Source organism: Galeopterus variegatus, unplaced genomic scaffold, assembly GCF_000696425.1.
Source record: "Galeopterus variegatus unplaced genomic scaffold, G_variegatus-3.0.2 Scaffold2716, whole genome shotgun sequence".
Lineage (NCBI taxonomy): Eukaryota > Metazoa > Chordata > Mammalia > Dermoptera > Cynocephalidae > Galeopterus > Galeopterus variegatus.
The window spans coordinates 170,207-183,402 of NW_007728827.1; the positions used below are offsets into that span (position 1 = coordinate 170,207).

The window sequence follows — 13,196 nt, forward strand, 5'->3', positions numbered from 1 at the left end:
TAAATTGTCAATATAAGTAAATTGTCATCAAAACAACAATAATAAATCTTTAAAACCTTCTTTGTTGGGTTAATTCTGTTCTGGGCTCTGTGTGTGTGTGTGTGTGTGTGTGTGTGTGTGTGTGTGTGTGTGTGTGTGTGTGTTACTTTATTATTTGTGTTCCTGCTTTAGCCCATTTCTGTGTGACACTTCAAAAAGATTATGGAAAAATAGAATTGAAAGATAACACGAATCTTTCTATGAACTTTTTGAGGTACTTTTGTATCTATCATCTAACGTAGTTCCTCGTATAAATAGGCAATCGATAGGTTTGCTTACTAAAGTGAATTGGGAAAAAAATCAATCCCTGTAAGAAATGTAGGATAAAATAAGATTTCAAAAGTCTACAAGAAACAGTTTAGCCTTAAAGAGAGTACCAACTGCCGTTAGAAGGCATTTCAAAAATCTGATTTGTGTGCTAAGAACTTTCAGTCCTTTCTCACTAGGCTCAGCTATGCAGGTGTCCTTCCTTCTCACGAATGAGTTTCTACAAAATTTCAGATGCTGTATTTGTAAGATCTAGCATTATTGTAGAATACCATTTCTAGCTATTCACTGAAAAAAAGTGTTCTAGCTGTATTTGTAAGATCTAGCATTATTGTAGAATACCATTTCTAGCTATTCACTGAAAAAAAAGTGTTCTGTTTTATTCCCTTCCATCAGCTAACACAATACTTTGTACATAATAAATAAACACTGAATTTATAAGAAGTTAGGAACATTTTTGTCTTTCAAAATAATCTTCAAGGTTTTTTTCTAGATGGTTATCATAGAAAAAAATACTGCCTCCATGTCATTTTGTCATGTATCACTTAATATTGGTAAATATATCATAGGCTAGTGATCATAGAAGGTGGGTATCTGTTAGTGATGCCATCTGGGACTGATCCTAAGTGACATTTGCCTAAGGGAAAGTGTCAAAATTGTGGATGATAAAACATCAGAAAACACAAGTTACTTGAAAGTGTACTTCAGTAAGCATTTGCAAATATATTTCCAACAGACTATTTCTCATGAAAGTCAGAAAATCTACTTCTTTCCTGGGTTAAACAGTTTAAAGAAATCCAGATCTTTTAAACACATCAGAAATCCATCATGTGAGGCAGCTGGGAGATGTGATGACTCCCACTTTGTTCATTGATCCAAGTTACAGAGATTCTAATCCAGTTTATTCCTTGCAGATATTACCAGATCACAGCAAGCTGGAGACTTAATTTCATTTCCTTTCATACAATGGCCTCTGCTTGTAAACATTTGCTGTTGAATCTGTCTTTATTATGGTTTGGATAGCCCATTAGGTTTATTGTGGTTTGGAATGCCATATCCATGTGGCATTGTAATGAACGCTTACATTAATTTTTCCAACATATGTATAACCTGAAAATATGCAGAATTAAAGGCTTTCTATCTCTTCATGGTTTCCAGAAGTGGGTTTCAGAAGAGTCAATGGCAATTAAACTCAGATAAATCAGTTATGATTTCATGAATAATGTCTAAAAATAAAAATAAACTTTTACATTGTTAAGCATGCAAACTCACTTTCAATTCTTAAAAAAAAAAAAAAATCAAGTCCAAAGGCAAAATTCTGCCCATAGAAGTTTTACAGTCCTCTCTTCTGCACACAAGACTTCCACTACATCTGCATTCACAGTGTTTCCACATCGCAGCAAGACAGTGTTATCCTCACCTCAACCATTTCCATGAGCTCTCTTTCCTACTTAAGTTCAAAACAGATAGTGTGGAGTCACTTAGCATTTCTAAACTGTGGCAAACTATTTCAACATAGAGATTCTCAACCCTGATTGAACAGAATTTTCTGGAGAAATTTTTAAATTATCCCAAAGCCCAAGTACTCCCCGCTTCAAAGATGCTAATTTAATTAGTCTGTGGTCTGGCCTGAGCATCACATTTTCAAAGCTCCCAAGGTGAATTAAAGCCTAGGAAAATTAGAAGCTTTTGCAGAATTTCGAAAGGAGCCTAAAATAAATCTTAGTCTTGAAACAACCAACCCTGACCCCACTCTATCTAATAGTTTCAGATATATCTTCAAAATCAAATAACTAAAAAAGTTGTGGGTAAGAATTCCTTTTTGTCCTTCCTTCCTGTCCAAGAGAGGCTCTCAGAGCTCAGTGAATCCAAATACCTCATTTACAGATGAGGAACTCTATGATGAACAAAGGTTAAAAGACTTGCTAGAGGTTATGAGGCTACTTCAAAACAGAACAAGAACCAGAAAGCAGGTCTGATTTCTCTCCGCATGTTTTATTACCTCAAGCTGCCTCCTTTTCTGCTTCCAGGTGCCACGCCCTGCTCCATGAATTCACAGTGTAAATCTCATCACCCAACAAGGGGCTCCTATGAGCTCCCACCCTTTAACTAATGAGGAGAAAAAACTTTCCATTTATGACAAGGCATTTGTCAGTCAGTAATTTAAATAGTCCTTTTAGAAGTATGCAGTATCTTTTGGATAAAAGTGCTTAGTCTTAGTTGCTCAGGTAACTTCCTTCTACCTTGATTCTTTTTCTAGGAGAGTAAAAGCCTGATAACTTCTGATATCCAAATCAAAGCCACTTTGTAAGCAGGTGGCTGCTCATGACAGCTGAAGTCTGCAGCTAGTGTAGCTCAAGGTTAGGGCTCTCTTGGCTTGGCCAGGGCTCGGTGGCACTCCCTGAGTGACTCAGGTTCATCTGGGCACCATAGACCCACCTGAGGTTTACCAGTGACTTCCAGTGGACTCAGCTTGGATGGTCCAATTGGATGCCCTCATCATGGAGGCCCATTGTCACGACCATGTGACACCCTTTCTGGAAACTTTCCTCTCACACATCTTTAGCTATTTCCAGATCCCATCTTGTCTACACAGAACACAAAGAAGGCCCAATAGAGCTAAACTCAGGAGTTCCTCCACCTGTTTACCATGTGACCCCAAGTTTAATGGTCATGCCACAGATTGGTATAGAGCGACTCAGGAGACAGTTTCATTCCGGGATCTGAACTAGAGAGTGCAAAAAGGAGCCCCTCTGGCCTTCAGCATTCCATTCTGCTCACTTACCCCCACTTCTCCACATCTGCATCTAAAGGCAGGAGAGAGGCAAACCGGGCACCTACGTCGGCCACGCTCACTCTGTTCCCTCTTTCTCTGTCTTCTGCTTCCCACCATCCCACACTGGCAGAAACAATTGGCTTTTCTTTGGCATGTTCTCCTTCCAATCCACCACATCCTCCTTCTTTCTCAGCTCTCCTGACCCTTTACCATGTACAGAAATATTTTCTATAAATGCTGTGGAGAGCGTCATGATCTGAACCCTCCAAGTTTGGTGTCAGCCATGCCTCCTCCTCCCCTTGCGTTCTGCCCGACACTAATCCAAAACCTTCTCAGGCAAATTTGATGTCACAGGCCATTTTGGGTGAGGGCTGTACACACTGAAAAGCAAAGGGGAAAATTACATAAATGATTTTCTAATCCGTACCCTGGTTAAGCTAACCTTTACCTTACTAATACTGACTCCCCAAGTATTGTTATATCACCCCCAAATTTTTCTTCTGATGAGGGAGGGATGGGACAAAGGGATAAAGAAGACTCAAAATTCATTCTGCTAGAAGACTATTCTTGGGTCATATAAAAATATCTTCCCAATAATGTATAAGATTTATACTCTACTGGGCAGATACTTTGTGGAAATATCCTTAGATAAGGAAAATAATGGAAAGGGCAGGCCTAGGAAAGCTAAAGGCTTAAAGAAAGCTTTATTTGTTGGATTTTCTTCTCTCATGTTTTGCATAGTATCTGTTAAATGGCAAGATGGAGTTATATGTTGTTTTTAAAAAGATTCACTTGAAGCTTTAAAGTACTGTATAAACTTAAATTGAATTCTGTTGACTTTCAGTTTTACATTTTCAATTTTGTATGTAAAAATCAAAAACTCTTCTCAGTAATCAATGGAATATTTTACTAATATTCTCACTCATAAACACATCCAGGAATAGCTTCTTTTTTTAATTTGTATAAGGATCTGTGGATTTGGATGTTACTGAAACTATTAAAACCATACACGAATTCTTCATTGTTTAAAGTCTTTCCTGTGTGCACTCTCATTTACTATGGTAATTTACAACTGATTTTTAAACATTCTGGATATGAATAATCTTTCTATTTATGCATAAAGAAGCATTTCCTCTGTGAAATCCCACAGCTATTTTGATTCTGTAGATCATATGCTATGCTAATTTAAATCTTTTCTTTTTATAAATTTAGAATTCATATCTTTAAAAGTACCCAGAGAATTTAGTCATCCGTGGAGAAAAAATGTTCTGAAGAGTTAGCATCTTTATTGACTTAAGGCAGTTGTAACTCCAAGAACCTAAGTCTGAGATTTTTAGTCCTACCTTGTAATCACCACTGACAGCAATTAAGAATAAATGCTACCTGTTAGAAACCATTATGGAAACCATTTTCTCATTTAGCTAATAAATGTAGGCATCTATGAAAATAGCTATGCTATGCACGTGGTATATTAGAAATGAACTCTTAATCAGTGTCTGGGCTCATGGAATATCTTATTTCTCTTCTAGCTACTGCATGAAGCCACTAAAATAGCTGAATATGTTTACATTCCAAAAGAAAACTTACAGATAATAATAGCTTCCCTCATGAAGTGACTCTTATCTGTGTGTATGTATTGTCTTTTGCAGAAATTCTGTTCTTGGGTCTATGCTGTTCAGCATGACGTTACAGAGTGAGCCACCCATAGAAATGATAGCTCCAGGAGTGTGGGATACAAGTCAGCCATCCCCAGTGACCCTGCAGGTATGTGCTGGACTATGAGGCTAAAGTACACACAGCAAGTATTGGTTGGTAAATAGCTTGTTGTCAATGATGGAAACAATTTCTTTCAGGATTGTACATTTTAATAGTCTTCTCTTCCTCCAGCCTGCTGGGATTTATGAAACCTCTACTGCTTTTATTTTAACATTCAGTCTTCTCAAAGCACTTTTCTCGCAGGTTATATAATTGCAATTTCAAGCCATTCTCCGTCAAACAAGATCATGAAGGAGAGTGATGGAGTGTTGCCATTAATATACCCATTATGTGCATTTATTTTTCTTTCCATTTTCTAAAAACAGTCATTGGTATATGTGTATTACTAACTTGATACCTTACTCACACCTGCTTCTGCAACGTGTCATGTTTCTTTAAAATCTCTTCTGTTGTACATTTCCTAAATGACTAGCAATTAACTGAGTAGTGGGAAAGAAACTACAGAGAAAATCCATCTATTGTCCTTACTTTTTCTTAAAGCCTTCCTACTCTCTGTTATTTGTGATCACGAATGAAAGGTCAATGACTCTGAGCTTCGGTTCTTACTGCTGACAGCTCTTCTGTGTTCACAATGTAGGTGATCATATTGGTCAGCTGTCTGAAGCCTGGAAACTCTCGTACATGGAAATGCAGGGAATATGGACTTTCCATCTCTGCAGGAAAAACTGGGAACTGCTATCTGGGCAGCACCCTCTAGAACAAAGTTTCTCAACCTCAACACTGATGACATTTTGGCCCAGATAATTCTTTATCGTGGGGGACTGTCCTGTGCATTGTAGGATGTTTTCCAGGATCCCTGCCTTCTATCCACTAGGTACCAGTAGTAGCTCCTCAATTCTGACAATCAAAACTGTCTCCAGATATTGTCAAATGCCCTCTAGGGACAAAATTTCCCTCATCTGGGAATCACTGCTCTAAAGGAAGCTAGAAGAAGCTAGTAGAGTCTCCAGGCTCTTAAGTTTCCAGGTTTGGGTTAAAGGATTTGAGGGAGAGTGTTTAGACAGATGCATAGAAAAATGTTGAAAATGGAAAGGAAAATTAATACTAATAAAAAAGTGATTTTACACTCTGGTAGAGGAAGTCCCCACCAGACAGCACCTGAACATCCACTTCTAACCTGTGGACATGGTGGTAAGAAAGAGGGGTCATTCAGCTTAGATCTTGGCACAAGACCATAGACACTTAAAACATGATGGCATACCAATTAGCAGCTGTCTTGTTGTAACCAGAAAAAAAGAGAAAAAGAAATATTTTCATTACGAAAGAGGAGAGATTCACCATAAACCTGATAAACATATTCTACTGATGAAGAATAGCAAAATGCTAGAGGTTCGATTCAATCACATTGAATACACATTTCATATATGACTTCTACACACCAAACATTATGATAAAAACCCTTACAAAATACAAAAATGAGTGAATACATAATACCAAGTCAGGGAACTCAAGGAATGCAAAATCCAGCTGGAGAGACAGATTTTCACAACTCACTCTGATACAATGTGACAAATACTGTAGCCATTGTAGGGTCACTGACATAGAATAACAGTGAGTATTTCAAAGGGAAAGCAAAGAAATGTAGGAAGTCTGAGGACAGATCTCAGAGGACATGACACTTGAATGCACTTTGTAGAATGAGTCAATTCTCACTAACTAGTTTAAGTGGGAAGGACCATCCGGTCATAAAGGAACACACGATACAAACACACAGATTCAGGAAAGGGGTGGCAGTTTCAAAATATGGCACATTAGCTAAGATTAAAAAATAATGTGAGGAACGGTGGGAAAGGGTAGAAAATCATTAGGCTACTAGATTGTGTGCTAGATTTGGACATGATTATCTAAAAGATGATTCATAGAAAGTAGTTCTAGCAATGTTGTAGAAAATGTCCTAGAAAACAAGAAGACCAGATATGTTGACACTTCTTAGAAGGACATCTTAGTGATCACCGAAACTAGGAAAAAAAAAAGTGTAGATTTTAGCAACTTATTTGAACATAAAGGGGTACAAATATATAAAGAAAATAAATAAGGAAAGAGAGATAGAAACTTGGTTTTCTGAGTCAACAGCAATATCTTTAGTTTCAAAAAAGAAAGCAGAGCAAGAATTAACAGTCTTCAACAGAGTAATATGATAAGTCCAGTTTGGGATACATTGCATTCATACAGACCTGTGGGGTGACCATGTGTAGATGTCAGCCACTTTCTTTAAAAGGATAAAAGCATTTTCTAACAAGCTATTTCTTGCTAGATTCAAACATTCTCAGCTTAATGAAAGTCTTCAAGTCTGACAGACTGCCAGAGCTTTGTGGATATAAATTTATGATTGTAGGGGTCTTTGGGGCAGGGGAGAGTGGTGGGGGTAGGAGACAGAGAAGGATGACTTTCAGATGAGACTCTCCTTCCTTCTTCTCAGATGAGGAAAACAGCTCCTTTAGGAACACAGATTCTGGCAGTGGAATCAGAAGGAAAGTTTCAAGTATTCAATAGCAGCATAAATTCGGTTTCCTGAGATGCTATTTTCAAATAGAAATATGGATCCACAATAGAATTTATCTTAAAAGAAGGGGGCATGTAAATCATTCAAGACTATGCAAAAGTTAAATCATCTGACTTTTGCAAAATAATTCCAGATGGTTTAGATATACAGGGAACTTCTCAGCATGTTTGTTAATTTTTAAAAAATTTATTTACTTATTATTATTATTATAGTTGCATTCTAAGATGTTGTTTCAGAGCAGTAGGGGAGAAGAGGAGGGGGGGAGAGGAGGTGGGGAGAGGGTAGGAGAAGGGGAAAGGGGAAGAGAGAAGGCAGGACGGACTTGCCCATGGCTGACTCCTTCACTGGCCTGGGTGCAGAGGAGGGGGACATGGCCAGTTTGATTGTCACTGGGCTGTATGCAGCAGCATATTTGTTAATTGATGGTAAGACGTACAAAATAAAGTAGGAGTTATCAAGGTAGTAGAGTCAGAACTTCCTTATCAATATAATTCTAATTACATAGCTAAATGGAGAGGAGAATCTTTCAACCTAAAGATTATGAGATGGTGAGGAAATTAGATGCAAGTTCTGCAGCCAGTGTTTTTGTTAGGGAATTAGGAGTATCAGGAAAACACATCTATCCATCTTGCTGAGAGTTAGGATATCTGGATTCTCATCTTAGTTCTTTAACAGAAAACCTTATGACTTTGAACAAGTCACCTAACCTTCCATTTTCACCTCTATGAAAAGATTATACTATGCCTATCTGATTTCTGTCAGGTCTGTACTTGTCTGATTGTCTTTATGAGGTGGGTGGTTAAAGCCATACCCCAGTATGACAAAGGGTGTGATATGTCACGGAACGTGATTCCTCGAGTCAATAATTCTCTTTAGGTTCTGTGGCTGATGTACTGACCAGAAGCAGTGGATAAAGTGAAGTAGATCGAAGTTCAGAAACAGAGACAGATAAGCAGGTGACTGCTTGACTCCCTTAGCTGGTTGTCTCTCAACTTCCTGCCACTCCTGAATACAAACTAATAGAATGGTTCTGTCACATAGTTAACTAAGAGCAGAGATATTTCTTTTGAGTTAGTGTTGTTCTTGTTCTGTTCTATCTTTCTGTACTTCCTCACCTCCCCATGGGTGTCTAAATTCACTATATTCTGTCTCGTCTACACCACACGGGTAACCCGCTCATTCCTAGGGGCCAAATCCATTGGTGGTTTTCGGTCCTCATGACACTAGCCCTCTCTCTGCTCTTTCTGGCTCTGTCTTTTCCCCTCAGCTCTCTGCTCCTCTGGCTTTGGTGTACTGTCCCCTTGTGCTTCTCCTGACACTACTCCCTGGCCATCCTTTCTCTGTCTCCTTCCCAAGCTCCCCTTCTGCTGGCCTTCATGGTGGGCCCTTCTCACGGTCATTCTCATGACCATTGCAATTCACCCTCTGGGTGCTCTCACTCATTTTTTTTTCTTTTAAAAAAGCTTTATTGAGATATAACTCACATACCATATAATTCTCCCACTTAAAGTATACAATTCAGTGGTTTGTAATATTTTCACAAATATGTATAACTATCACTGCAGTCAACTTTAAAGCATTTTCATCACCTCAACAAAGAAATCCCATGCCTTTTAGCTATTGCTTCCTATTTTCCCATTTTCCCCAATCCTAGGCAACCACTAATCTATTCTGTCTCTATAGATTTGCCTGTTCTGAGCATTTCATTTAAATAAAATCAGACTTTTTTTATTATTAGCAGTGGAATTACTGGGTCTCATTTATTTATAAGATTTTCTTCAGAGTATCAATGCAGGTTCACTTCCAAGTCTGTATCTCTAATTTAAATTCCTTCATTTCTCAAGCTTCAGACAATGTAGCCACACACCTGCTGAAACTCCCACCTGGATATTTTATCAACAGCTTCAAACACACATGTTCCAAACCGAGCCCACCTTCCTCTCCCAAGCTGCTTTCTCCCCTGACTTCCTATGTCTGTTCATGCCCCACGTACACCTACCTGCTTTCTTTGCCTCCTCCTTCCCTTGGCTTGTTGTACTCCAACCACATCTGCAGTCCAGGTGGAAGTTCTTTAAACAAACTGACAGAATTGTGGAGGCCCACACTGAGCAAGAAGCACCTTATGGGTATGATTGTGGGGAGTGGACACTAGGGACATGCGAACAGTGACCTCAAGCAGTTCCAAGTCAAAAAGACACAGTAGGAACCGTGGTGAACAAGTGTAAATAAGGAAGGGTGAGAAGCAAAGCGAGATGGATAAATGGAACACAAGAAGTCAATATCCAAATGTGTAAGGAGGTGTGAATCATTAGGTGGGATGACCAGGCCTGAATATTTTCCTATATCCTAAAGGAAAGACCCCATAATTATTTTCTGTCTTTGAATTCAGAAGTGTATTCTTAAGGCTTGAGGCAAGAATGTGACAAATAGGTGTCATGGCACATGCAAAGTAGACATTTGAATAGATCTCCCAGAGCATCCTTTTAAAAAGAAAATTGAGACCATAGCCAGGCTAAGTCAGGCAGTCATAGAAGGACAAAGAGCAGTCATGTGTTTGCTATGACTGGAAATGCAATAATGAAGCACAGCTTTGGGGTATTATGCATTTCTGTTCCCTATTTTAGTTGTTAATGTGTGTGCCTTTTCTCCTCAACTAGACTTGAAGTTCTCTAAAGGTAACAGATATTACTTATATCTTCTAGAGCAAATATATTATTACATACTTTTGGGGAATATCTCTTTTGTATAAAGTTAGAACAAAAGGAAACTGGGAAAAATTCCAATATTTTCTATCAGTGGCTCAAGAATTAGTAATAACATAACTTCATAATGCATAAAGAAATGCAGTTTGATATAAGGGCTCACTCATGAATCAGAAATAAAAANAGTGTATTCTTAAGGCTTGAGGCAAGAATGTGACAAATAGGTGTCATGGCACATGCAAAGTAGACATTTGAATAGATCTCCCAGAGCATCCTTTTAAAAAGAAAATTGAGACCATAGCCAGGCTAAGTCAGGCAGTCATAGAAGGACAAAGAGCAGTCATGTGTTTGCTATGACTGGAAATGCAATAATGAAGCACAGCTTTGGGGTATTATGCATTTCTGTTCCCTATTTTAGTTGTTAATGTGTGTGCCTTTTCTCCTCAACTAGACTTGAAGTTCTCTAAAGGTAACAGATATTACTTATATCTTCTAGAGCAAATATATTATTACATACTTTTGGGGAATATCTCTTTTGTATAAAGTTAGAACAAAAGGAAACTGGGAAAAATTCCAATATTTTCTATCAGTGGCTCAAGAATTAGTAATAACATAACTTCATAATCCATAAAAAAATGCAGTTTGATATAAGGGCTCACTCATGAATCAGAAATAAAAATTAGCATAAAGAAATGCAGTTTGATATAAGGGCTCACTCATGAATCAGAAATAAAAATTATTTACTAAGTGAAATATAGCAAATAATTTATTATAGATTTGAGCATAGGAGCGCTTTTATATTTTCATATGCTATCTTTAGTTTCCTCATCCACCTTGCCATTTATTTAGGACAGACATAAAATTGTACTAGTTCATTAAATGCTATTTCTAGTATTTTTGTTCCATGTGTTTAAAAATATTAAGGTACGTAAAGAGTAGCATGCAACCTGCTAGTACTGGATGCACTTCTCCCTAAGGCAGCAAAGTTAATTGTTCAGAATTAATCTTTGTCAAGAGGCAAAATTTATGGTTTGGTTTAGCTTGTCTATTACTTGTTTCTTTTATCATGTCAGGGCAATAATTGATACAACAGAGATCATACCAAAAACAAGAACTGCAACAAATTTTAGGAGTTTTGGAATGAAATTAGTAAAATTTTTTCCATAAATATGAATTGTTATAGATTAAGCTACATTTCGAACTGTAACTCACACAGTCTACTTTGTGCCATTCCTCAATTTTCCCTGAGATGCCAACCTAACATACAGTTCGGCAGAGAAAAATAAATTCTGCGGATTTTCTAATATTAAAATGAGAAAAAGCACATATGATAACCTTAAGCAAATATACGGAGCACTAAAACATCCAACTCATTTACAAGGTTTGGGACTGCCTTTTTAAACTTATTTTATTTACTAAAATCGGATTATCACTGAAACATGGTTTAATGGAAAGCACATTGAGCCAGGAAAAAAGGAGCCCTGGATTCTAGCCCTGTCTATAAATCTAAACTACAGAGCCAGAGCAAAAATATTCTATTAGATTATGCACTTACAAAACAGATCTTTCCCAGAGAACAGCTCACTCTCATATCTACAAAATGGTTCCTAGACTTGTAGATTTCATGAAGTAGAGAACAACATAAAGTAACTTTTTATTTCCTCATGTGATTACATGAAAAAGTATAATTACCATCTTCAAATGTCATCATTTCATAATAGAAAAATATTTAACACTGAAATTTAGAAAGGTTATAATGTCCACATTTTAAAAAATGTGACATATGTAGCTTTATGAAAAGTTTATATATTATTATTATTNTATTATTATTATTTCCTTCAGACATTACAGATTACTAATCTATACCATTCATATAAATAATTAGCCAAATATCATGTATATTTAAATACCAAGTCCAAGCTTTAATGATTTTTTAAATTATTTTAAAATAATTATCACAGAAAAATAGAAATTATTCTTTAGTTTCTATAAATCTAAGAAAGAGGTAATTAAATTAATAATGGACTTTGAGACACATTCAATACATGGCAAATCATTTCTTTATTTCAGATTGATTTTCCAGCTGCTGGGTGGGAGTATATGAAACCTGATTCTGAAGAGAATACAATTAATCTTGAAGAACCACCGAAAGAGTGTTTAAAACATATTGCCAGACTTTCACAGAAACAATCTCCACTACTGTAAGTGACTCAGGTCTTGGAGTGAATTTTGCCTGCTGTTTATATCAATCACACTTGAAGCACTCATATCTTCACAGAGTGAACCTTCCTTCCCACATAACTCCTTTTATTTCCTAAAGTAACATCTGTTAAATGACCAATTAATTTTTAGGAAACAAATAATTTTGTATATTTTTAAAGATTTGTTTTCCTGTTCCATTTAGCAACTTTAACTTTAAGGAAAAATAAAAAGGTTAAAAATAACTCAGATCAAAACAACAAAGCAGACAGTGTGATTCGACATATATCATCACAGAGCAATGATAAACCATTGTTCAACCATCCTTCAAGTAGATAGTTGTTTGAGTAAATAAGTAAAGTGAAAAAAAATCATGCTTTGATAGCGCTAAATTAGGGACTCAGGAGTAGTTAGATTTTGTAAAACAGTAATTCTCTGCATAAAATCAAAACCCCAGGAAGAATTGTAAGGGAATTTGTGTCATTTGTACTTGCCACTTGGCAATATGTAAGTCACAGCTGATTGTGCTCATTAATAACATGTCAAAGTCATAAAACTAAGAGAGTAACTCATATATATTTTTTCCACCAACCTTTTGAAGTACCCTCATGTTTGCGCTTGTGTGCATATATGTTTTATTAACACAAGGGTGCCTCAAAAATTTCGTGGAAAAATAAAATTAAAAGATAAAATGAATCTTTCCATAAACTTTTTGAAGTATCCTCATATATACTGAGATGAGCTACGACATTTTCCCAAGAGCGAGAAATCATTTAAAAGTTTTGAACTGGGGAGTTATGTGATCTGAGGAATCTTTTTGAGTCATCCCTCTGATTACAAGTTCGAGAATGGATGGCCCAGGGGGAAGGAGCCAAGAGAGCAGTACCACAAGGAGGTTAATATGATATTTTAGGCAAGAGGTCATGATGGCTAG

The 13,196-nt window shown here is 36.9% G+C and overlaps 1 protein-coding gene across 1 annotated transcript in view; it reads left to right on the plus strand.

The window, feature by feature from the left end:
• The window catches only part of LOC103598708 (phosphatidylinositol 4-phosphate 3-kinase C2 domain-containing subunit gamma-like), a gene marked incomplete at its 3' end in the record, with an annotated part of 252,245 nt that overhangs the window by 115,755 nt on the left and 123,294 nt on the right, over window positions 1-13,196 (plus strand). Inside the window, exons 14-15 of the mRNA XM_008582754.1 lie at window positions 4,732-4,846; window positions 12,134-12,264. Coding sequence (XP_008580976.1) covers window positions 4,732-4,846; window positions 12,134-12,264 — 246 coding nt within the window. The remainder of the gene's footprint in view (window positions 1-4,731; window positions 4,847-12,133; window positions 12,265-13,196) is intronic.